Source organism: Polypterus senegalus, chromosome 2 (genome assembly GCF_016835505.1).
Source record: "Polypterus senegalus isolate Bchr_013 chromosome 2, ASM1683550v1, whole genome shotgun sequence".
Classification (NCBI taxonomy): Eukaryota; Metazoa; Chordata; class Cladistia; order Polypteriformes; family Polypteridae; genus Polypterus; species Polypterus senegalus.
The window spans coordinates 272,283,740-272,310,256 of record NC_053155.1 but is presented as its reverse complement, the minus strand read 5'-3'; the positions used below and the strand labels follow the sequence as shown (position 1 = coordinate 272,310,256).

At 39.5% G+C, this 26,517-nt stretch overlaps 1 protein-coding gene and 1 long non-coding RNA gene across 3 annotated transcripts in view; both read right to left on the bottom strand.

The window, feature by feature from the left end:
- sms (spermine synthase) overlaps positions 1-18,502 on the bottom strand; it is a 129,593-nt gene extending 111,091 nt beyond the window's left edge. The window contains exon 1 of one of the 2 annotated variants that reach the window (XM_039745577.1): positions 18,101-18,502. In XM_039745577.1, coding sequence (XP_039601511.1) covers positions 18,101-18,146 — 46 coding nt within the window. In that variant the 5' untranslated portion in view covers positions 18,147-18,502. The remainder of the gene's footprint in view (positions 1-18,100) is intronic. The other variant, XM_039745578.1, reaches the window with a different exon arrangement.
- Positions 18,503-21,711: 3,209 nt separating this feature from the next.
- Positions 21,712-26,517, bottom strand: part of LOC120523882 — a 30,977-nt gene continuing 26,171 nt past the window's right edge. Inside the window, exon 4 of the long non-coding RNA XR_005632719.1 lies at positions 21,712-22,120. This is a non-coding gene — a long non-coding RNA (uncharacterized LOC120523882). The remainder of the gene's footprint in view (positions 22,121-26,517) is intronic.

Genomic DNA, 26,517 nt, shown 5'->3' with positions numbered 1-26,517 from the left:
CGTGCCGCCAACTATAGAAATGGCAAACACAAAAAAAAAAAATATAAGTTCATATTACCAAAAAAAAAAAACCCTTTACATTTTTGCAGCTCTTGATTGCGGCAAAAAAAAAAAAAAAGACACTGCCAGTGAATTTTGAATTTTGCCATCGACACTGTCAACTTTCTTGAAAGATTGGGCAAAGAAAAAAAGAAAAAAAGAAAAATCTCAGGATGCAAACGTATGCAAACTGACTGCTGCATTTGATGATTTCGAAAAAGCACTTATGTGGTTCAGTGATGCACATTCAAAAAACATTCAAATTAATGCGCCACTCATTCAAGAAAATGTGAGGTTTCTAAACTCTCTTGGGACCTCCCTCAACCGGACAACACACAGAAGAGTGTCCCGAAGAGCGATCAATGTGTCTGTGGAAGACTGTTTATCCATTGCCAGAGCAACAGTAGGCTCACAACTCTGATGCAGCTCTTCACTGAAGCAAACAGAAAAGATCTCGATGGGTGATGCAAGGAATATTGTAAATGCAGGGAACAGGATTACATGGCCACTACCCTGCCTGACTGCTATGTCTGTGTATAGGAGAGTGGCAGATCCCGCTACAATAACCGTGCTGTTCCTGTTTCAAGCAGAATAAAGCTAGTTTTGCTAAAGTATTGAGACCAAGCCTCATGTTTTGGGGTACAAGACAGGGACTTATAATGCAACCCCGATCTTTTAAGATTTCCTTCTGTGGCGCTTTACTGCACTGCTGTGAGCCTGCTGTTGCTCTGCCCTGGCAACTGACAAACAATCTTCCACAGACCCAGCAAAATTATGTTACCAGCAACCTTGAGATTCACCATTTATTAAAAACATGAATCTGATGTGGCAACACATTTAAAGGAAGAGACAGAGAGGCTCTTATCCATTGCCATTAGACAAACCATTTTGGGCAAAATATCTCTCTCTCTGAAAGTCATGGATTTAAAAATTACTTCTAATACCTTAACAGTAGTATCTGGTATAATAAAAAATGGCTTAAAAGCATGATATGAAAAAAACTATTATAATATCCGATATCATACTACTTGTGCAGATTTATTTTGCTGAACTGCAAACATCCAAATTCACCTTCTATAACTCAGTGGGCAAACTATGTTCTAATAGGGGAAAAAAGAAAAAAAAAATCTCCTTACAAGGATCTATTTAAAATTTCTTAAGTCCTTGACAAGAACTCATTTATAATAAAGAATGTATCCCAGTCTTGTGCTTAACTTTACTCCATTGGTGGTTGTACACTATACACATATTTGTTTTAGATGGGACACTATTTATAGTATACACTGATCTCTGATGGGTGGGGTGCCTTTCGGATTGTTTATGACACATATCTTACTCTCATTTGTCCAGTACAGCTGCATTTTATTATCATCATGTTGTGTCCAAATATATAAAACAAAAATAGGGTTGGGAGGGGGTAACACAATGCACAAAAGAACATTCTAGTATGAAGCACTTCAGTATGGTCGATGCTAGGCGACATGGGAAGCAAATGCGCACCCAAGAACAAAGAAATGCACGACATGTCCTTTTGAATACCTTGCTACTTGTGTATGTCAGGAGCATGCTGTGTGGTTCAATTATTTATTTTTTTTTTTTTTAAGAATTACTGCATTTGTTATTTAAGGTTCTTTGCAGTTATTTGACCTCCCAGTAATGTGCATTATAAATTTAAATTTGATAGGTCATTACCACTTATCACAATCTGACTAGAAGCATACATATACACACAAGTAGAAAAAAACATCCCCAAATTTGCTAGTTAGTCCAAACCAGTGTTCTTTGCAGTCCGTTAGATTGTCATTTTTCCCCTTTTTCAGAACCCACCACACGATGGACTCTCTTGTGTCCAATCAATCATAAACACGACACATAGGGCACAACTCTAATGCAGTCCTACAATACAATGCATTCCAACCAGGTCATCTTTTTAGGACTCTATTGAATTTTGTTTGTTTCTAAGCTTTCTCCTCTTACCCCACATTTTTAAACATTCATAAAACTAAAGCCAATTGCAAAAAAAAAAAAAAATTTTGGAAATTTCACAAGAGGCAACACTTTATTCCAATTATGTGCCTGCTCACTATTAAAAATCAAAACATAACCCAACCATTCCCTAAACTGTTCAAAAAATTGAGGGCTGCGATTTAAAAATCAAAACAGCACAAGATGACATAACCTGACACACTTTGTAATGAAGCTCACAATAAGTAAAATGAAAAAAAAATATATGCTCAAAGAATTAAGTATATTGCAATTATACTAATCAGGATTTATCTAAGAAGGCCTGCTTTGTGTGGTCAGAGATGTTTTTTGCTGATGTACATTTGATACTCTACATAAATTCAGAGAAAAAAGAGAGAATCTACACTACCACTTCCCATTAGCAATAGATTATAATATACTAGGGGGTTCACCTCCTGCTCGCTTCGCTCGCCAACCCCCCCCAAGCCTGCACTACACGCCAGTAACTTCACGTCACTGCCGCTCGCATTGTGAAGAAGGGGCTGAACATACCCCAAGGAGACACGGTCGCTCCTCCAAAACCCCCTCTTAAATAGTGATACAATGGGAAACAAATACCTACGCTTTGTTTGATCAGCTGCTGGCTTGCTGCTGCTGCTGTGCTCTGTGATCTGCATCTAAAACATTTACAATCACGCACATGGTTCAATCATTTCTCATTTGCGTGAATGCTATTGTCAGACACAGTTCGTGTAGAGAGAAAGAAACGATATTCACTCATGGGTAAATTATTGGTTGCGTTGTCACAATGTAATTCCAAACACGGAATCAAAATTCAATGCAATATTGACAAAAAGGTAAAAGCGAAAAGAAATTGAATATATGGACATAGGTTATATGACAGAAATATGTAGATATTGTTTGGCTTTAAACTTTAAGTCAGAGACTTGTAGATTGTCTAAATTGTGTTGCCATCAGGGAAGAGTAGCGTTTCTTCCCAATGAAAAGGCCTATCCACAAGAATTAAAAGTTTTGTTGTTTGCGAGCAGCAGAGATGCGAAGTTGCTGGTGCATGGCGCAGGCAGGGGGGTTGGCAAGCAAAGCCCCCTAGTCTTCAACCTATTACTCATCATTTCCATTTAAGCCAGAAATTTCAGTTTTTCCATGGGTCACTTTTGCATGCAACAATAATTGTCAGGTAAACTCTCTCCATTTAGTTCTGAGTTTTTCATAGTTCTCAGTAAATGTTATTGGACAAGGACACTGATAGCAATGCCTCTCTCTGTATTATCCTTATGTCCACTAGGCAAACACAGTTTAGATATGGGCATGTACAATTGTCTCTCAGTGCTGAAGCACACAAAGCAAGCATAGCTGTAGAGTGCTGTACTGTGAGCACTTGCTTTCCTTGCAGACAGCTTTATTGCTACTCAGTTATGCAAACAATAACTTTAATAACTTTGTGTTTCATGTAATGACAGTAAAATGTTAGACAATGAATGAGCTGTTACTGGGCTGGACTTGTCATCAATGAGTAAGAGGGATTGGCCAGTCTTTGATTCAAATACCCAGGAATATCCAAACAAATGCGCATTTACAGTAGATATAAAAAGTCTACACACTTCTGCCAAAAATCTCAGATTTTCTGTAATTAAAAAATTAAACCAAGATAAATCCTGTCAAATTATTCTAGCTTTATTACAAAATTGCAATCTATACAAAGAAGGTGAAAACAAATCAGAAACCGTTTAGTGAAAAAATCTGGAGTGTGCTCCCTTCAACCTTCTCGCATACTGAGACAGAGGAGAAGGTCATCAGAATCACTTCCAGTTGCACAATATTTCTCATATATCATATGTCTTTGTTTTTCATCATAACTAATTGATAATATTGATACACAATCATTTATCTCTCTATATATTACATATTATTTTATCTCTATACAATGTATAAGAGAAAGTAAAAAGTAAAAATAGTCATACAAAAACCTGGTTGCATTTGTGTGCACACCCTTTAATAATCAAGGATCTGGCTATTCAGAATCAACTAATCACAACAGGTCTCATCTCTAACAGTAGTTAGAATATACCTGACATCAATTAAAGTAGCTCCGATTGAGCTCGGATAAAGTTTGGCTGTTCTTGTAGGATTATTCTATTATCCTCTTGGTTGCAAGATACTCCAAAAAGCATGGTCAGCAAAGAGCTTTTAAAACATGAACGGGATCTCATCATTGAAAGATATCAGTCAAGACAGGGGTACAAAAAAAGTATCCAAAGCATTAAACATCCCATGGAATACAGTGAAGACAGTCATCAACATGTGGAGAAAATATGGCTCAACAGTGACTCTACCAAGATCAGGACATTCCTCCAAGATTGATGAGAAGACAAGGAGAAAAATGGTCAGGGAGACCATCAAGAGGACTACAGCAAACATTAAAGGAGCTGCAGGATTTTCTGGCAAGTACCAGTTGTTCCCTATATGTGACAACAATCGGTATTATCCATCATAATCTGGGTTGTGAAGTAGGGTAGCAAGACAAAAGCCTTTTCTCACAAAGAAAAACATCCAAGCTTAGCTAAACTTTGCTAAGTTTGTCTCCAACAATCATGTGGAAAATGTATAATGGTCTGATGAGACCAAGGTTGAACATTTGGCCATAATTCCAAAACATATGTTTGGCACACAAATAACACAGCACGTCATCAAAAGAACACCATAGTTCTAGTGAAATGGTGAAGGCGGCATCATGCTTTGGGTGTACTTTTTCTTCAGCTGGAACTTGGGCTTTAGTCAAAGTGGATGGAATCATGAATAGCTTCATGTATCAGTATATTTTGGCACAAAACCTTCAGGCACCTGCTAGGAAGCTGTAGAGGAACTTCACCTTTCAGCATGACAACAACCCAAAGCATACATCAAAATCAAGAAAGCAATGGCTTCATCAAAGGAGGATAAAATGTTCTGGAATGGCTGGGCCGGACCTTAGTCCAACTGAAAATCTGTGGGGTGTCCTGAAGAGAGCTGTGCACAGGAGATGTCCTCATAATTTGACAGATCTGGAATTTTTTTTTGAAAGGTGGAGTGAGCACATATTGCCAAGTCTAGAAGTGCCAAATTGATAGATTCTTACCCATAAATGTTTCATTGCTGTAATAAAATCAAAAGGTGCATCAGCGAGCTGTTAGTTTAGGGGGTGTGCACACTAATTCAACCAGGGTTTGCAGGATTTTTTTTTACTCTTTTCACTAAACAGTTTGATTTGTTTTCACCTTCTTTGTTTTAATTGAAATTTGGCAATAAAGGTGGAAGAAAAACTGACATGATTGATCTTGGTTTAATTTGTTATTTGAGACTTTTTATAACCAATGTAGTTCACAAACGCATTTCATTACAGTGATTTATTTAACAATATTTTATTAAATCATGTTGTGGTTTCTGTGACATGAGGAACACAAGATATTTTTTCATTAATGTTTTGACATTGTTTGCTGTCCAACATTCCACACGAAAACATGAAATAAAATTTTACTTTGGCTATAACTACAGACTACATGTAAGATAAAAAAAACGGGTAAAATACAGTTTTAAGCAGTTTTCCAGGTTACACGTGTAATTAATGTTTTCCTATTCTCTTTAATTATCAGAGGATTCCTTAACATCTGCACTCCAGTCTTATATACTCACTGACAAGTATATACACCGATGTCCAATACTTTATGGATAGTCAACAAATAGAAGTCATATAGAGATACACATATGTAATATCTGGCTTCCATGGTGCTAGATAAGCAAACCAAGCTCATCCACAGGGCTATGGGTGCAGCCTCTTTTTGCAAGCACAGTAAATTAGCAGGGTTGAAAGGGTTTTACCAACATTTCACTTTTTTTTTTTTTTTAAAAGATATAGTTGGTGATACTGTATGTCCCATTCTTTCATTAAAATTTGTGTTTGTGCGTATGCAAGCATGTTAGTTCTCTCTTTTAGCAATTGTTATTAATTAACTGATTATTAATCAAAAGAGGGTCAACTATCAATTATGACATGTGATCAAAATTTGCATTCCTGGAACAAACGTAAAAAATACTCAGAGATCAGTGGCCAGGTAGGAAAATGTATGGCAAAGAGAACTTTGTAAGGATTAGACAGTGGAATAGAAAGATAACAGAAACATGCCTGTCACAAACTTAACACTTGTCTTTAGGAACACCATTATGAATTATGCGGTGGAAGTATCAAGACATTCTTAGGGATTGGCATTTTTGACCAATTTTGTATTCAAATGCTGAACACAAGAGATATGCACAGCAACAAACCTAACAACACACACTAAAACTAAATTACAAGATACACGTGTGGTCTGCTGAATTTCTTTGCACTTATTGTCTACAATAATTCCAACATCCCAATGCTAAAATATACTAATCCAACAAAACCTATTTTCTTAGCACCTTATGGCATGGACCACTCTGAAAATGGATTATGAGGGAAAAGCTTTTCGGGTTATTTATTTGTCAGGTATTTCTATCCATCCATTATCCAACCTGCTATATCCCAACCACAAGGCCACGGGGGTCCGCCAGAGCCAATCCCAGCCAACACAGGACGTAAGGCAGGAAACAAACCCCGGGCAGGGCGCACGCGCGCACACACACACACACACTAGGGACAATTTAACATCACCAATGCACCTAACCTGCATGTCTTTAGATTGTGGGAGGAAACCGGAGAACCCGGAGGAAACCCACGCAGACACAGGGAGAACATACAAACTCCATACAGGGTGGACACGGGAAGCGAACCCAGGTCTCCTAACTGTGAGGCAGCAGCGCGACCCACTGCGCCACCGTGCCGCACTGTCAGGTGTTTGATTTTATTAAAAATGTACCTGTCACTTCACACAGGTGTGAAAAATTCTTTTTGAAAATAAAATCATTCTTTGTTTTTTGACAGTGAAGCGATATGAACCATTTGTGTACCTTGCATAACCATTCAGCTGGCCATATCTCTATTGACCAACAAGTAAACCTAATGTGGACGGAAGAGTCCAGAGTCTCCAAACTTGTGAAAACCTAAACCGGCTAACATTTTTTTTTTTTTGTTTCTTAGTTTTACTTACCATAACAGCTGCGAACGCCCAATACTGGTAAAATAACATGGTGCCAGAATAGTGATCAACCAAATGCTTTTTCCTCCCTCTCTCCTTGAAGGATCAGATTCTCTTGGTTCTCTCATATATTCTGTCAATATATTGCTCATATTTTCAGATACTGTTTTGGTGCTTTTTTGTTGTTCTTTGTTCTTTAATTTTCTTTTATTAGGAATTTGTTAGTTTTCACATACCCCTTGGGGTCAGAGTGCAGGGTCAGTCATTGTACACTGCAGGTTATGGGCGTTGATCAAGGGCCCATCAAAGTAGAATCTCTTTTGGCAGTAACAGGGATTCGAACCAAAAGAGATTCTACTCTGCTATCCATACTAATTACATGTTCTCACACTACTTGCTGGCCTTGTGCAGTATTTATTCAAATCTGGGTGACTATTGATCTTTGACATTACACAGCAGTGTTTCTGTGGTTCTCTCAGAACACCTAGGTGTGGTCCTAACAATGGTTCAAGCCCAGGATTCCTCTCTCTCTCTCAAATCTATCCCTGCAAGTGCCACTGCACTCAGCTGCGAGATGTGGTTCTTACAGTTTTATTCTGAAAGCATGGGTCCAAATAATCTTTTTTTGGAAGCTGCGGTAGCCATCAGTTTTCTCTTTTGCTGTTCACTTGTTAAGTAGTGTTCCACTTCTATGGATGTTTTCATTATACTAGATACACTCATGCAGCTTTGTCACTGAACACTAATCTAGATTTGAGAGGAACTGAGGGCTTGCTTTTTCTAGCTGAAGCTGTAACATAACATGGAAAGTTATAATTAGGTAATTGTAAATGGGAGTTTACATTTCCCAAATTATATGGAGCCTCATGAGGACTAGATGATTATTAGTTATGTCCTAATATGTAAAACCAAATAACTGGAAGGGGTTATGCTTACCGCTTCACATTAATTCAACACTAAATGAAAGACTCAAAGTTGACAAATGTTTTAACTATGGAGTTCCAAAAAGAAAAATATAAATAATCCATTAAGGGTAGAGAAATTCACTAGTGAATGACTATCAAATATTACTAACTTTCTGTTTGATCACAAATGCACCACAACACATTATAGTAAATAATCAATGACCCATTGTTAGCTATGTTTGAAATCCATAAGCTTTGGCCATCGGGTAAAATAAGGCCATCAGCTGTCAAATTATCGCCATTTGGTACTGTAGTGTGGCGGACAGTCGGCTGCTCAACCTAACCGGCACACCCAAAGAAGAGGACAGGGGAAGGCAGCTACTATGGGACACTGCCTCCCCCAACACACCAGATGGCGAGTTCCCTGCAGCATAGCAGTGCTCCGATTCCCACAGGGCATCATGGAATCTGTAGTTCGGCATCACAGTCCTGCTGGGTACTGTGGGTGCCACCAGCAGGAAGATCTGGGGATTTGTATTTCCCATATAGCTCGGGCTGAAGAAAAACCTCAAGTCTGACCGGAAGTGCTGGCAAGTCACAGGGACAGAAGAATGAATACACTTATTTATCCTGCATTTATCCTGTGCCTGCGAATCTGTCTGTTGGGTTTAACGGGGCGACAGCGACCCCTGCTGTAAGCAGTAGTTAATATCAATGTTTAGCCAGACTTACAGAAACAAAACAATCCATTAGGCTGTCCTGGAAAAGTCCTGCAGAATGCTCTGCTTAGGTACAGTTAAACTTTCATCTCTTGAAGAGATTCTCCTGCATTAATGGGGCCTACAAGTGCAGTTTATAAAAAGAACCATATGCATAGCATTAGTAGTGCTGACATCTACCAGTACAAGAAGTTGCGGGCTTAATGACATTGCCGGGGTTTAGAGACATTACAAAGGTAAGACATGAAGGTGAACTACTACTAAATTTAGATACTATTGGATTGTCTTAGTTAAAAAAAGCTGCAGTGCTACACTGAAGATGCAATCAGCATATCTAGATTGACAGACTATAGTAGCGACACTCCATTTTCAAAAATGTAGACTAAGGAAATGTGTTCCATTCACCAAGTGACCACAATTGGAATGAAGATACTAACCAACAGCCACGCCTAGAATTCAAAAAAATCTGGAGTTGCCTGTAACCCTGGTCCTAGAAAAGCAGTTCAAACATTTGTGTTAATTTATAAGAGTTGGTATGGAAGCCTGCTAACCTTTTGCACACACATTATGCATCATGGTGTAATACATTTTTCCAACCCATGTCTCCAGCTTGCTTTCCTTTTTGACTCATGAGTAACTTATTCCACAGCGTCTTGCTTTGTTTTTCCATCACAGTTTTTACTGTACAACTGGCCTCATACAATTACACAATACCTCAGCAGGATAACTTCTGGAACTTTGTTTCTTCTATATTTTCCGGTTTTTGAGGTCTTTGGCTTCAACTTTTTGTATTACAATTTTTGGATGGCCAATTTTTGCTTTGTATAAAAGTTTTCATTAACATTTTATCTGTTTGGCCCAAGTCTAATCAAGCCTCACCACGTACAGTATAGTCTCCTAAACTTGAGCGAAACCCAGCTGAATTGAGTTTCTAAATAAAAATTAACAAATACTAACTACCTGAAATCCAGAGTATGTACTTGGTGGAAAGGACTACATAAACATGCACCTTAGGGCGGAGGGACGGCTTGGTGGCTAGAAATCTACGCCGGCAATCAGGTGGTTGCCAGTGTGAATCCTATAATCACCAGATGTGGCTCTACTTTATTGGGCCCTTCAGCAAGGCCCTTAACCTGCAATTGCTTTGTTCAGGGTAGAACATTAATCTGCATCTAGCCCTGGAAGAAGGTCCACCCACTTACAGGGAAAACTTGGTGGCATGATTGGCACTACAGCCACCATTTTAAAAAAAAAAACACACATTGTTGCAGTGTGGTGCTGAGGTGCCACCCAATGCACAGCTGCACTCGAGTCCCACTCTGGGTTGTTCATCATGTGGGTGTGCCAATGTGCTGTGTCAGCACATGCTCCCACCCTCTCTCAGGCTGTCATTTAACATTCAAATCTTGTATTTGCAAAGTGAGCTCTGGGCCAACATTTCGATGTATATTATGTTGATTATGTTGAATCTGTAAAATAAGCACTAGACTTTAAAACAGGGTATCAACCCTCTTTTGGTTTGCAATTCTCCTTGGGTAGGATATTAAGGCCACATTTCGGCACAGACAGTATCTTGAAAAGAGACATGAGGAACCTGTCTCTGTTTGCAGATGATGTCCTCTTGATGGCACAGGCCCCTTCTTAGATGCACACAGGAGTAATTTTCCAGTCCGCTTGAAAATGAAAGAATTTGAATAAGTACCTCTAAATGTGGAAAACTACACTGCCCTCCAAGGATGGATGGGGGGAATCACTAGTTGCCTTTAAACTACGCAGGTACACTAAGTGGGAAAACTGAAGTACTTAAAAGTTCCTTTACAAGTGAATGTAAAGTCAATGCTGAGATGGAGAGGCAAATTAGGGCACTGGTATCAATTGGTTTTGGGAATTGATGTCACACTATCTTAAGACAGCATTACTAAATTCCTCAGCCATCCTTAACTGTCCTTTTAACCTTATTTCTGGGAACTGGAAGACCACCATTAGAGGTCATACAAATAAAATTCAGAGAAGAGTTTTCACCCCAAGTCGAACAGCTACTCATACAGACAGCTCCATGAGCGCGCTTGATGTGCGACAGTATTGTCTGATGTCTCATTTTCAACAAAAACCTCATCATTTAAATTCTTGAGGAAAAGTTGTTTTTTCTGTTTTTAATCTCTCATTTAAAAATGTGAAAACTGTGTACCTTAGAGCACTAACTCATCCTTTATGATGTTAGGGGGTAGGTATAATGCTTAACTGGCTAAAGGTGTCACAGGAACAAAAGGAACACAACAATATCAGATGGACTCGCTGTGTTTGCTTTAAAGACACAAGGTATTTGTAGATTATACATAATTTTAATAAATAAATTAAATAAATGGAAAATAGCGTGCAGCCAGAAAAAAAAAAAAAACTTGCTCCAGCCCATGAGTCACTGACCCATTTTGGGAACTAAGAAAAAACAAAGCCAATGCATTTTGTTACAGGAATTCCAGTAAATTCATTAGTTATGCACTCTAGTACATTGTATCCACTCTTCCATCCCACATGGTATAGAAATGGATGTTGCTGTTTTTGAAGCTAGAGCCATGCCCTTCAAAAGAAAAATTCTTACTTAACAGTGCTTGCCTAAGGTCATGATCTATGGCTAATAAATACAAGTATGATCTTATATATACAGTACAAGCAGGTGGAATGTGCATCCTCCACTGCTTCAGACAGAAGGCTCAGTTGGTGTGTTTCAGACTTCTAAATGAGGATGCTAGCTATGCACTGCTGAATAGGAGGTGACCTGTTGGGGGCTGAGAAAGAAATGAACCAATACTACTGTAAATGGTGTTCAGCAGTCTGATTTGATCCACTCAACCAACCATCATGACAAGTATTGATTGAAAATAAGAATGAGATGGAAATGTTAAGACTTTTGTAAATATTTGTACTATCAACCAATGCAAGTTTCACAGTGGCTCATTTGCAACATGCACCAACATAAAATATGTTACAGAGCAACTGCATTACAATTTAGATTGAAATGGAAAAACGTCCAAGTACAGGTAAAACAACAATCCCCAATATCACAAGGGGCTTGAAAAAGATCTAGGTGATGGCAGCATAATGGTTAGTGCTGCTACTCCATAGTTTAAATCTCTGCCAAATCACTGTGCATAGCTTTCAAATACAGTGGTGTGCAAAACTATTTGCCCCTTCCTGATTTCTTATTCTTTTGCATGTTTGTCACACAAAATGTTTCTGATCATCAAACACATTTAACCATTAGTCAAATATAACACAAGTAAACACAAAATGCAAATGATGTTTTTATTATTTAGGAGAAAAAATCCAAACCTACATGGCCCTGTGTGAAAAGTAATTGCCCCTTGTTAAAAATAACCTAACTGTGGTCTATCACACCTGAGTTCAATTTCCGTAGCCAAGGCCTGATTACTGCCACATCTGTTTCAATCAAGAAATCACTTAAATAGGAGCTGCCTGACACAGAGAAGTAGACCAAAAGCACCTCAAAAGCTAGACATCATGCCAAGATCCAAAGAAATTCAGGAACAAATGAGAACAGAAGTGAGATCTATCAGTCTGGTAAAGGTTATAAAGCCATTTCTAAAGCTTTGGGACTCCAGCTAACCACAGTTAGAGCCATTATCCACATGGCAAAACATGGAACAGTGGTGAACCTTCCCAGGAGTGGCCGGCCACCAAAATCCCCAAGAGCTGAGAGGTCACAAAGACCCCAGGACAACGCCTAAAGAACTGCAGGCCTTTGCAATTAAGGTCAGTGTTCACGACTCCACCATAAGAAAGAGACTGGGCAAAACGGCCTGCATGGCAGATTTCCAAGACGCAAACCACTGTTAAGCAAAAAGAACATTAGGGCTCGTCTCAATTTTGCTAAGAAACATCTCAATGATTGCCAAGACTTTTGGGAAAATACCTTGTGGACTGATGAGACAAAAGTTGAACTTTTGGAAGGCAAATGTCCCGTTACATCTGGCGCACAGCATTTCAGAAAAGAACATCATACCAACAGTAAAATATGGTGGTGGTAGTGTGATGGTCCTGCTTCAGGACCTGGAAGGCTTGCTGTGATAGATGGAACCATGAATTCTACTGTCTACCAAAAATCCTGAAGGAGAATGTCCGCCATCTGTTCTCAACTCAAGCTGAAGCGATCTTGGTGCTGCAACAGGACAATGACCCAAAACACACCAGCAAATCCACCTCTGAATGTCTGAAGAAAACAAAATGAAGACTTTGGAGTGGCCTAGTCAAAGTCCTGACCTGAATCCAATTGAGATGCTATGGCATGACCTTAAAAAGGCGGTTCATGCTAGAAAACCCTCAAATAAAGCTGAATTACAACAATTCTGCAAAGGTGAGTGGGCCAAAATTCCTCCAGAGCTCTCATTGCAAGTTATCGCAAATGCTTGCTTGCAGTTATTGCTGCTAAGGGTGGCCCAATCAGTTATTAGGTACTTTTTCACACAGGGCCATGTAGATTTGGATTTTTTTTTCTCCCTAAATAATAAAAACCATCATTTAAAAACTGCATTTTGTGTTTACTTGTGTTATATTTGACTAATGGTTAAATGTGTTTGATGATCAGAAACATTTTGTGTGACAAACATGCAAAAGAATAAGAAATCAGGAAGGGGCAAATAGTTTTTCACACCACTGTATCTCTCTCTCTATATATATCTATCTCTATATCTATATATATAGGCACGCAATACACTAAGGGCACGCAAGATACAGCCCAGCCCGCCAACTCTAACCCTCCTACTGACCACATGTAACAAGTCCTGTGAGCACAACAACTCACCAAACACAGCCTCGTTGAAAAGACCACATGCACCTGTGAGCCACGTTGACTTTACACCGCACGCAAGACAGACAGCCATGCCTGCCCGCCAACTCTAATTAAGGGCAAGCAAGACAGAGGGCCCCGCCCACCAACTCTAAGACAATGGGATACGCACGCATTTAGTGTATAAATGGATATAAATAATTGCATGTAAACGATTCGCCAAAATCTGTTGTATGTAAATGATACTGTTTAAAACGCTATTGTTTTTTCATCAGAAAACCCGGTTTCCACATCTACCTGTATTAGTTTAAATGGCACTTTTACCACTCGCAATAGGGCGGACGCGCTGACTTATCGTGTCGATTGTGCAACACAGTAAATGCAGCGTCTATCTATATATGTCTATGTTTTCCGGAGCCTGCTACAGGATGGTACTCTCTCGACCATTGGCATTGGTTTTGCTCCTTGCTATTTTCGTTATACTGCGACGGTGGTTTCCTAAGCCTGTTATACTGAATTCCTTTCTCACCGTTTTCCGTTCCTATTCTTACACCACCGTATGCTACGGTGGGCTTCGGCTAGTTCACTATATTTATAATGTGATTTTAATCACTCTTGTAGAACTCTCTTTTCTGTGATCTACAGCAGAGATTTGCAAACTCAGCCCTGGGACCCCATGTGGCTGTAGGTGTTTGTTCCAAATAACTTCAGCTTTTAATTGGACCCCTAGACTAATTAAGTAAGCTGTTCCCCAAATTGATGTTTTGGGATGAATGTAAAAATTACAAAACTAAGTTTGGTGAATTATTAAAATGTACTAAGCAGTTATATGGGGATAATAGTGTTTTTTTGCTTTTTTACAATATTTTCATCCCACTTTTCTGGGTGTTATGTTACTTAATCCATTATTTACTAGTAATATTTTACTCATGCAATCCTTACAGACGAAGAAATGCTGAGACACTTCCATACTACATGACTCAAACCAGCCCCAACACACAATAACCACATCACTGTTCTGGTAGAAACCGTGTCAACATTAACAGGCAGATGTTTGCTTAAAAAACACAGTTTACTCCCAATCATAATGTGCTGTAAACAGAATGTTATACTCATTAAAACACTGCCTGGCAATACTTGCTGCACTACATATTGTACATGCTTATACACTGCTGTTTAGTAGTTTACCTTGACTGGCACAATATAGGAGTGCCTTCTCCATTTACACTTATTTTCTTTTTATTCACTGATTGACTGGAAAGGAGAGAGGAAATGTCACAACAAAACTGCTCTGGCTGCATACAAAAAGAAAATTTCTCAATTACATAAAGTCAGCTCTGTGGGTAGAACTGTTACTTCAGAGCACCAGGTTTATATCTCGGATGGGATGCCCCCCCATAAGACTGGAACAAGTAAAGCCCCATTTGATCCTATATTAGGCTTAGCTGTTACAAAATCATAACACTATTTATCATCACAAAGAGGAAAAAAAGTCCAAGCCATCAGCTGCCTTTTCCAGTTAAGGATCAGCAACCCCAAATGGACTATGAATACTGTTGTAACAATTGTTTGTAACACCGATTGTGCAAGGCGAACTTTTAATTCATGAAGTGAAAAAGACATCCCTATTTAGAAGCAGAATAGCCTCCCTTTTATTTTTTTGTGGACACTACTTCCTCCCCTTCACTGTTAAGAAAGTGAACAGAACTGAAAACATATAAACTACTTGGTGCTAACCAAATCAACAGATATGCTTTTATCATTTATTATCTCCGCTATGGATGACTCACCTGCAACTCCCTTTGCATTCCAATACTGCTACTTCTTAAAAACCAAGAAAAATTCAAACTAATTATGTAGAGTGCTAATTTGAGGTCCACAACAGGCTTTTCTTGTTATAAGCAAAACCATAACATTTAACACCTCGCACATTCCACTACATTACTACAGAAGCTGAAATACCAGTACTTTCACTTTTAACATAGAGGGTGAAGATTTTTCTGTTCATATTTAGAATAAAAAGCTTTAAAAAACTAAATATCAGAATGAAAAAACCTTGAACGACTGCATTGCAAGCCTTGTAGTTTAAGATAGCCTTTGTCATTATTATGGAGCACAGGACAAAAGAAACAGAAGTAATATTACAGCAAATCATTATTTAGTAAAGTATCTTTTATACTGCTTACTATAACAAGCTGCAGTGAAACAAAAGTTTAAACACACACATTAAAAGGTCCAGCACATTTCTGAAACACTAGAAATATAATGTGCTATAATTTTGTACTATTTGTCCTTCATTTGTACTGTACTGTAATCTAAACCATAGCTGAGCACTCTATATAGTGAAACAAAAGCTTCCATTTAAAAAGCATCTGAACATTAGACGATGGAGTGAGGGAGTTTGAAATGTTTCTGAAGGTGAAAATCTGAATGACTTGTCTGTACACTATTCCTATACATACTGCATTCCAAACAAGTTAGCCATCTGTTTGACTTAACTGTGCTGAAGTTTAGGGTACAGTTTTCAACCGATAAAGAAACACCACTCTATTATTTACAGACATATTGTCAATTGCTGTGTTGAATATTCCATATTATGTGTGAAAGTCATTCATGAACCAATATTTATCTGGATTTTCTTTGCATTCAGGTTATTGCTTTTATAGATACATACAAATACAATAAATTTACTTATTGAATAGCCCTGCCCAAAAAAATGAAAAAAATAATTTAAAAAAGAAAATCAAGAAATGCTGTAATGGGCTTCAACAGGTGCCATTTTCTGATAGCCCACGTCCTGAACTCTCTAAAAACACAAGAAAAAACTCCCAAAGGAGAAAAAAAAAAAAAAAAGAAAGGGTAATTCAGTGACTGACATCCTCCCAGTAGGCTGGGTGTGCAACAGGTCTCAACAAATGGGGTACATAGAATACAAGTAACCTTTAGGATAACTGCTGAGCCTGTATACACTGAAAGAAAAATCTCTTATCAAAAATTTTCAAAAAGCATCTGTACATTGGAGTATTGGGGGGGGCGGGTTAATTTTTTCTAAGGTAATGCAAATGTCTGTACTGTTCCTAAACATCTTGCATTTTTCATTAGTTGGTACAAATAAGTTGATGATCGATCTTTTTGACAGTTAATTGTGCAAAAGCTCATGGAATAGGTTTCAACTGCTTAAGAAGCATTCTAATCTTTACTAACTTTGTAATACTGTCATTTACTGTTTTGAATGGGGCATGCTAGGTGGTATCATTATTAATAAACCAATATCGCTCTGGACTTTCCTAGTATCCTGGCCGATTGTTGTATTGATTGCATACAAATACCTACCAGAATTATCAGTACAGTATGTACACATTTCACTCCACCTGTATAGCAGACAAAAAAAAAACCCTTTACCAAAACCATAACAGCCGGTGCCCTTTTTTGCAGGTGTACCTGCAAGGAAAATTCCGGCCACATTACTACTACCAGGCCGATACATGCCACCTCAGTCCACTACTATTAGCGTTTGATCTTCATGTCATCTGTTATCTAATGTACTGCGCGGTCATCTCAATTTCAGTTGCATCGTTATGCGTTTCGTAGACCACCTTGGAATGTTCTGTGAAGGCTGCCGGACAAAATAACGCCTGAACAATGAAGACCAGGGCCAGCAGTTAAAACTGCTTGACAGCCATCAAAACTTTCAGGAACTGATCCCCTTGGAAAATAAAAAAAATTAAAAAAAATAAAAAAAGAGTCCGTAAACTAGAAAAAGTAAACGAGCACGAGGCCAGTGGAGGAGACACTGCCACACAAGTGACATCACTAACCATCTGAGCCCGTGTCTCTGTTACAGGAGGGGGCAACGGTGTGTTCGCGCGTGCGATCCACGATCCAGAATGCCAGTTGTGTCACGACGATCAAAAAGTCAAAACAAAACACTGCCAAGTGACCGAGAGGCGCACACCTCAGATTCAGGGGTGTACTAAATACACGTTCACGACTCCTTGAGGACTAAGGGAAAGTTAAAACAATGTCAGGCTGTAACTTCGCTGCCGAGTTGGCTTGTCCTGGCCATCGATTTTGATTAAACGTTGATATGCCTGCAACATCAACCTCCCTCCCGAGACAACAAATTAATAAACATTGGATTTCCGTGTAGTGAGCACGGTACAATGAATAGACCGTTTCTAGGGAAGCTTTAGCTGTCTTGTTGCCTGCCTGAACGTGCGCTGCCCCCACCACCTTAAAAGCCGAAGAGATGAAGTGCCGAACACCAAGGTCATGTGCCGTACCCCACTCTGCGCCACATCATGCGTACAATGGTTCAAGCTGCTTCCGCAATGCGAGCACCCACCAAGCGAAGGAAAGTCCCCCCCGTCGCAACGCGCCAGCCGCTACCCCGCTGCTGGGCATGTGCGCCGTGCTGTATGGCGGCTCTCTAAGCGCACGCTTAGGGCCTGCCGGGTGCACGCAGCGTCTAGAGCACCGGGGAAGATCCCAGTTGACAAGGCAAGGCGAGGGTTTGCGTTTTTTTCATCTCCCCATCCCCGGAAAGGCAACCTTTACCTTGTGCAGTGAGGCTGAAGTCGAGCGTATAATGTCGAAGAGCCATAATGAAGCGCAACCTTCAGCCATGCCTGGGGTAGGCAGCCCCTTCAAAACAGATCGGGTCTGATTCTGACAGTAGAAAGGCGCTGCGGACTGCGTTTATACACCAGCACTCTGGTTCACTGGGGGGGGTGGGAGGATCCCAGTTCTAGGCAGGGCCTGGCCGACCGTCGCTTCATTATAAAAGGAAGGCGGGACTGCAGCGCAGCTGGTGCATTGGGCTAAAAGCTGCACGTTGTCTGTAGTGCTTGCCAGCCTTTATGTCGGCAGTCGCCTTCACCTTAGGATCGTGTCACCGACGATAGATGAGAAGGATGCCCTCCTCCGTGCAAAATGTCATTAAATTCCAACAAAACTCCGCGATGTTATTACGCCTTATGGTCGGTGATTTCGATTTACTTCCCTGCCAGTGAAACTTTGGGTAAAAAACAAAATGATCCTGCGTCAAAAAGCAAATGTACAACGGTCACAGAGGTTTTAGAAACAAGCCTGGTTCTTGTGAAGTAAATGCTGTAAAACTGACCAAGTGCCCGTCTTTGAATTTCAATTGATCGGCTTCTGAAAATAATCAGCAGTTTCAACCGTGAAAAAATAAAACCTGCTAAAGACGTGTAGCCTAAAACTTAACCCACTAACATACATTTACACCGTTAATAAAATAAGCCAGTTAAAAAAAAAAAAAACTCATTGGGCATCAATTAAATTCAATGCTCGGGCACCGACTTGTCCAGCATGCTTTTTACTTTGGCATGCTAGAAGAAAACTGCAGTACCAGTTGAAACATGCATGGGGTAGACGGTTTGGCAGCTCTAGGCAGGATGAGTATAGCAATAAAGTATGCTCATCTGAGTGCTCCCTCTAATGGTGTGGCATTCCAATAATACCTGGAGATCATTTTAGTTTTAAAAAAGCCATTTTTAAATGAAAACGAAGTAGTGTGGATGTAGCCTTATTTAAGTGGATTCACTACTAATACCGACACAGGCTAATCCTGGTTCTATGGGAGGAAAACCCCATGTGAACATACAAACTCCACAAGAATAACATCCAGATTCAAGATCCCAACACAGGACACTGCCACTGTGCTACCAATTATTATTATTATTATTATTATTATTATTATTATTATTAATAAATCCAAGGCCACTTTCTAATAGAAAAATTGCATACAGTCTGTTTGACTGATTAGAAGGTACAAAATTACGAAGGAATATAGAAGAAAGTTTAAAATAAGATGAAAAGAGAAATTTATTTTGGAGCTTAAGTGTTGTTTTCTTCACTTTATAACATACAGTACAAAAACACTTACACATTAATCCATCCATCCATTTTCCAACCCGTTGAATCCAAACACAGGGTCACGGAGGTCTGCTGGAGCCACCTGATACATTAATAACATATCAATATATAAAAACCTAATAAAATCTAGCATAAAGTTAAGCTTAAAATTTAAAAGCAATGACTTTTATTTCTTAAGCTCCCTGTTATTCCTAATATTAAGGGCTTTAGTCAGTACTGATTAAAAAAAAAAAAATCTGCATATGTGACCTGGAAACAAAAGCCTAATGGGAGAAGATCGAACTCCACATATAGAACACGTGTAAGATCCAAGTTTATGTTCCGGTCTTGCCTCTTACTAGTAGGAGATACAGTAGCACAGTATGTGTCATGCCACAGCAAGGGTTCCTCCCGTAGCTGAGGTTCAAATTCGTGTTTTATGTCTCTTTTAGCAATGTTTGATTCTTTGATTTATATCGATTAGCTGCATGTGGTTTTTGGGACAAAAAACAACTGGAGAATTCTTAGCAGTTTTACTATATTTGTGAATGTGGAGAGGTGTCAGCTAACTCTTATTAATTACCCAGGGCAGAGGATGTGGTCCCACATGACCTGTGCTTGCCGCTGCATTGGCTTTCATAAGAAGACACTGGCATTACCATATCTTAGTTGTATCGCTGGCATATGAGTCCTATTAATCTTTGTCTCGAGAAATTCCTCCAGATAAACAAAGTTTTTAATGAAAACTTCAAGCCTTGCCCTCCATTGCTGAGGTGTTTTACTTGCACATTGTTGAGCTGTGGCATTTGCTTCATTTCAGAGTTGTGTCTTTTCATGAATTTCACTAGAATGATGTCGTTGTTGCGACAAGTGAGGTGCTTGCATGAGCAGAGTGGACTGCTCCATACACACACAGGTCTTTCGTTTATATCTATTATAATAAAAAAAAAAAAACTTGGGACAAGACGTGATCTGACGTGATTTGACGAGAGACAGAGAGACACTTTCACGTACTGCGACACGGGCAAGTCACGTCATACATACAACCTTTGGAAGCAAGTCTCGTGATACACATGCAGAGCATGTTAGAGATAATAGAAGTAGGAAAATTTGAAAGTCTCAAGAAAATGAGAGTAAAGATCACATAAATTAGCGCAAACAAACGGAAAATATTAGTCGGTGAAATAACGGACAAGCGAAAAGATATCGAACAGTGTTTGAGGATGTCTGTGGGAGAAGACAGACAAAGCAGTGACTTTAAAATGCTCGATGTGCCAAACGAAATGCAGATCATGCGACACAGGAGCTGCCAGCAAGCCTGCAGCTGATCGAGCAAAGAGGAGGAAAAAAAAAACCAAACAACTGTTATTTGATTGCCATTGTATTACTGTTAAAGAGGGGTTTCGGAGGACCGAGCACATCTCCTTGGGGTGCGTTCAGCTCCCCTCTTCACAATGGCACGTAGTGCTGGCGTGTTACGAGAGTAAAGAGGAAGTAAAAAAAAAAAAACGGAATTTGTTTCCCATTGTATCACCGTTTAAGAGGGGTTTCGAGGGAGCAGCTACATCTCCTTGGGGTGCATTCTGCCCCCCTCTTCACAATGGCGTGTAGTGATTGGCGAGCAAAGCCCCCTAGTATGTCTAATATTACTGGTACTTTTTTGATTATGTTTTTCATTTTATGTATTTAAGCTGCCTGTATTGTGTTTTATGGGTGGTCCCTGAGACCCAGGGCCACCCGCCAATCATCAATAGGTTCTGCCCTCCACCTTATAAATCTGGAGGGTCTTCCACAGTTCTAGATGGTTCATTGTGGATATGCTAGGGAGTTGGCGAGTTAAATTGTGTTTATTGTGAATTTACTGGATCCCACCTATGGCATCACTGGTGACATGCTCACTCAAGGGTGACATTCAGGACATGACCATATATATGAGAACATTAATAAAGAAGCATTATTAGTTGATTCGCGTGAACCTATGCTAAGCCATGAACATGAGCTAATACCAGCTTGATTAGGTTTAAAGACAATTTCCTCACTTTATAATACTGAGAATGTGTAAAAAAAAAAAGCTCTGTACCACTGAACATATCTCAGAAACTGTAAAGATGACCAAATCATCAGAGAGAGTCACAAAATAGAGTAGATATTTTAAGTGTAGCTAGTATATTATGTAAATAGGACTGGTGAGTTTACATCACCGAGAAATGTCACAGGAATTAAAAATAAAAGATTCAGACAAAGTCTCATTTACTTTGACGCATTTGATACAGAGCAACTTTAATAAGCGATACCACTTTATAATAAAAGGATTTATTTTTAATTGTTACAGCATGGTATTAAGGACATTTGGCGGCAAAGCTGACCTAAAGTTGACAAAAGATAATCAAGCAGAAGCTTTAGGATTCTCAAGGAATTTTACAATAAGAAATACCAGACTGACAGACAAAACTGAAGAACACAGGTGCAAATGGTTGAGGCACCAATCCGGTGAAACCCCATTTAATGAGGCCAGAGCAAAAAAGAAACAAAAACAGGTGTTGGTGCCCCTTTCCAAAGTGTCTATTGTCATCTTTGTCAGCAAAAAAACTCAAGAGCTCTGTCTCTTGGGGTTCTCAAAGACTTAAATGATGACCTTCAACACATATAGGACTGGGAATGGGAAGGGTTAGGCATCATTTCCTGGGAGTCATTTGGTGCCTAGAGGAGAATGAAGAGATTGTTAGTATCAGTGTCCCTCCTGTCACAGGGTGGTATTATCAGTCTTACCTGATGTTTAATGGTGCTCTCTGTGTGCACATGTGTGACGATAGGTAGACAGATCTATTTTTATCTGTCCCCAGGCGATTAGTAGCATCATCAGTGTCCCTTTGGTGTATTTAATCAAACTGGTGTGGATCCAAGTCTGATCATACATAAGATATCAGCTTGTTTCACGTTTCATAAAAAATAAATGTTAAGCAACACGTCTGTAATCATTTTTGCCACGGGTGGTATGTCTTTCATATTTGTACAATAATGATTTCTTTCATAGTGCTGGAACAATATTATTATCTATTTTTTTTAATAAACTAGGGGGCTTCTCCCCCTGCTCACTTTGCTTGCCAACCCCCAGAGGCAGGTGCCATCTCACAGCAGAGCTGCTCAAAGGACATCAGAGCACTCCTCCATTAGAGAAAGTGATTGTATTTAAAGAGATGGCATATAGAAGAGTATGCTGGGTGTTTTATTTTGGTAGAGTAATATATATTGCTCTACTTTCCCCTATTGTATTATTAATATGTAGCCTTAGAATGCCTAATCTCACAGACTTACCACCGTATATAACTTATCCCCACCTTCCCTTCTATATCTATAACCTCAGGCAATTAGATGTAGTAAAAAGACAAGCAGGAGTTAAGTTACACATAAAATAATGTATTACTGATAATATTCATAAATAATAACAAAATGCAAAGTACATTTGAATATTGGCAACCATACAACCTGATAAAATGGTGGTGTGTAATTCAGGTGGCACACAGACTTGCAGTTACTTAAAATGTCTCTAGTTAAGGCATCGTTGGTGCTCAGCTTTCAGCCACATGTCTGTTCAATATGGCTGCTGAGCTGTGCTCTTCATTGTGTTGTCTTCATCATCACAGGTTAGCAAGAGAGATGCTTCTTCATCATATGTTGGTTAGAGAGAGATGCTTCTTCATCATATGTGGGTCAGAGAGAAGAATGTGGTTGAGCAAGTACATTTATAGATGTTCTCTCCAATTCCTAGAACCAATAGGACATCATGGTACTTAAAGGCCTCTGAGACAAGCCAATTCCAAACAGCCATATCTCAGACCAATGGGAGAAATAGTACATTTAACACCTGCAACCCCCCCCAAGACCATATGTTACGCTAACCTGGCTTTGTGTGGGGGATCAAACTGGTTTAAGACACATCCCCCAAATCCTGTCATAAAATTACAAAGAGACAGTCGTAAAAGGGGTGGGGGGCAAACATGAATACCTCTCACCACTTGGTTTGCCTAAATTATAAATAAAGACATACAAAACATTTATCAAGTTATATGCAAAATCTCCATCACAACACTCCACCCCGATGAATGTTTTGTACAATGTCTTTATAAACAATGTCTTTAAATTGTTTCAAGAGTCTGATGCATAACTTATGCATTGATTGGCAGTATTTGCTCTCCCAGTGTTAAAAGTTGTCCGTGACCATTTGTCCATTACATATCTTCTTTATTTCAAAGACAATCTGAAGAACTTGGAAGCCTCCTGATGACTTGTATCTGCTCCAGCTTGCTTAACTGTTTCTTTAGCTTTCTGCAGTCTCATATGTCATCAGATCTGGTGGTTCAAAATGAGACAAGTCCACACCTTCCACTAAACTAGCCCACTACAATTTAGTCTATTGTGTGAATTTTTAATCTGTACTTGTTCTCTGTCTAACTGCTAATTAGACCCCTGTCCCAAACTATCTGTTTAAGCATATGCAGCTGTACAATTAACATCAAAATTTGAAAGGTAACATGCCACAGGTGCCAGTACAACCACTTCTGCCCAAGTGACAGCACATGTGCCACTGCATAAACTGTTCACAAACCAACATTTGTGGCCCCTCTGCACACATTTGGGGTTGACTTAGTTGCCTCTTGTGCTTTCCTACCCATGGTGCAACTCTTGACTGCCATCAGCCTTTACCAGTATAGGCTGGCATCACCACCATGAGACATCACAGCTATGCAACTCTCATCATTCCCCCCGTAGGCCACCCCTAGAGTTGTTTGCTCACCATATGCATACTCATTGTGCTAAACACCTCAGTTCAGAATTGGCCCACTGGTCCTGTGCCTGCACCATAGCCGACAATCTCAGCAGGGCTTCCATATTTTCCCAATTAGACTATACCTAAACATCGGAGCCCATATGTCTTGCAAATGTATCAGCTGCACCTGCTTTCCTGAAAAGTTCACCAATTTTCTTAGTATACATTTTCCTTAATATTATTAATTATATTAATTATCCCACTTAATTAATTAATACCCAGAATGTATACTTTATGAGCCCAAAATAATCCCCTTATTTTGGCATTCCTAACTGGTTTGTTCAGTTTCCACCCCTTGGAATATAAATTTGCTGCAGTAATGAACAAACCTTTCCTTTTAAACTATAGCTATTGTGACTAGTCCTATTATTATTGCATGACTTGTGGACTTGTTACTCACTTAAACCCCAGTAAGTGTCTTTTCTTGCTGTCTCTTCAGTTCTTCTTCATGTCTTTGTCTTTGCTTTTGCTTTGTGTTTCTCTTTCTTTTTTTTCATTCTGCTATGTAGGCAGGTCTGCAAAATGGAAGGTGACAAAGCAGTTTCTGTCCATCTCATTTTCTTGGCTGTCGACCTGGTGCCAAAACTCAAACTTTGCTTCCAGGCATTCATTGGAACAGCTTGGCACTAGTGCCACGCCACTCCAATGTGCCAATGGTAACCCGATCTCCTGCATGGATTTTACTCTGCTAATTGCCTTCACTATTTATTACCTGCACCAAACCAAAGTCCATAAAACCTTACAATAGAAGTAGCACTATTGCAAAAGGCCAGAAAATTGAAACAGAAATAACTGTTTTCCTTTCCTGTCTTCCTGCTACCCTTCTATTTTTTTCATTGCCTGTGTGTCCTTTTTTATTGTATGGTAACTACTACCTGAAAGTGTGGACTGAACCTCTCCAGAATCCAAGTTCTAAATCCAGCATCTCTCCTAAAACTGACCTGTGTTCTTTACTAAAGACCGGCTCATTTTTCTCCATTTTATTGCATGGAGATTCATAGGCTGTCTTTTGAACAACTGGTCAGTCAGGTTTCAATTACTGAACCTAAGTGTGTGTGCTTTTAATTACTGCTGGCCCAGCACAGCTGTTAGGACCTCACACCCCTGTGCATTCCTGGCTTGCTAGCTGAGCTTCCTGCTGCACCATCCCCATCCTTTGTTCTTTGGCTTGTCCTGTTTCATTCAAACCAACTCCTAAACTGGTGCACTTTCTTTCCAACTCAGCCATTCTTGCACTAGCACATTCAGACCTTTCACACACAAGCACTTGAATTCCTTTCATTTCCATTGTTCTTTGTTTTAATTCCACACTTTCTTTACTCAGTATCAATATGCCAATATCCAGTTCATGCCCTCTAGTCAACAATTGCCATTCACACTCACCAGCTCCTCTGCCTTCTATCTGATCTCTTTGTCCTAAATCAAATTTCAATGCAGCACTGGTTACCTTTCCTAACAGTGGTGAAATATCTATCAGTGTAGCATGCTCTTTAAATACTGGACAGACCTCAGAATTCACTGGAGATTGTGGTGCAGTGGAGAATAAAGGAAGAAAACACCCTTGCTGTTTTCCCTTCCTTTCATCTCTCTCCTTTTCCTCACACTCACATTCCCACTCTTTATCTGAGCACTCATCTGTCTCATGTAAGTCACCCACCCATGTTTTAGGGTTCCAGTCCGATCTGGTTACTGTTGCCCTAACTTTTACCATGGGTGGTTTTCTCTTTTTTCCACTTCTTTCACTGCTTTCTACTTTAGCAGTGGGTGTTCTACATGCTAACACTTCACAATTATCACACCAACTGTTACATCTTTCAAAACTCTCACTCAACATTCCACAACTTTCACTTTCATTCACTTTGCTATTTTCTTCCTTATCATGATCTTCCTTATTACCAATAATACAAGCTAGTAAACCTCTTATAACAGCAGCTGTCTTCTTTAAACCTGATCTCTGTTTTCTTGCTTTTAATCCTTCCAGCCCACTTCCATTTTGTGGCACACTCAGCTCAGCTTCTGCTTTCTCTACCTGAACTACAGGTTTCCTAGCTTTAGCCTGCTTCCCTCTGCCACTCCACTGGAAGATGGCTGACTTTAAAATGAACTTAGGCATTTCTAAGTCTACAATTTCTCTAATACAATTTGCCAAATTCGTTATGGGTTGGCCTACTTTTGCCCCTGTAAGCAAACATACACATACATACACAAAGATTCTAAACGAATAAGTACCGTATGAATGACGAATGCATGTCCCATCACTCCCTAGCAC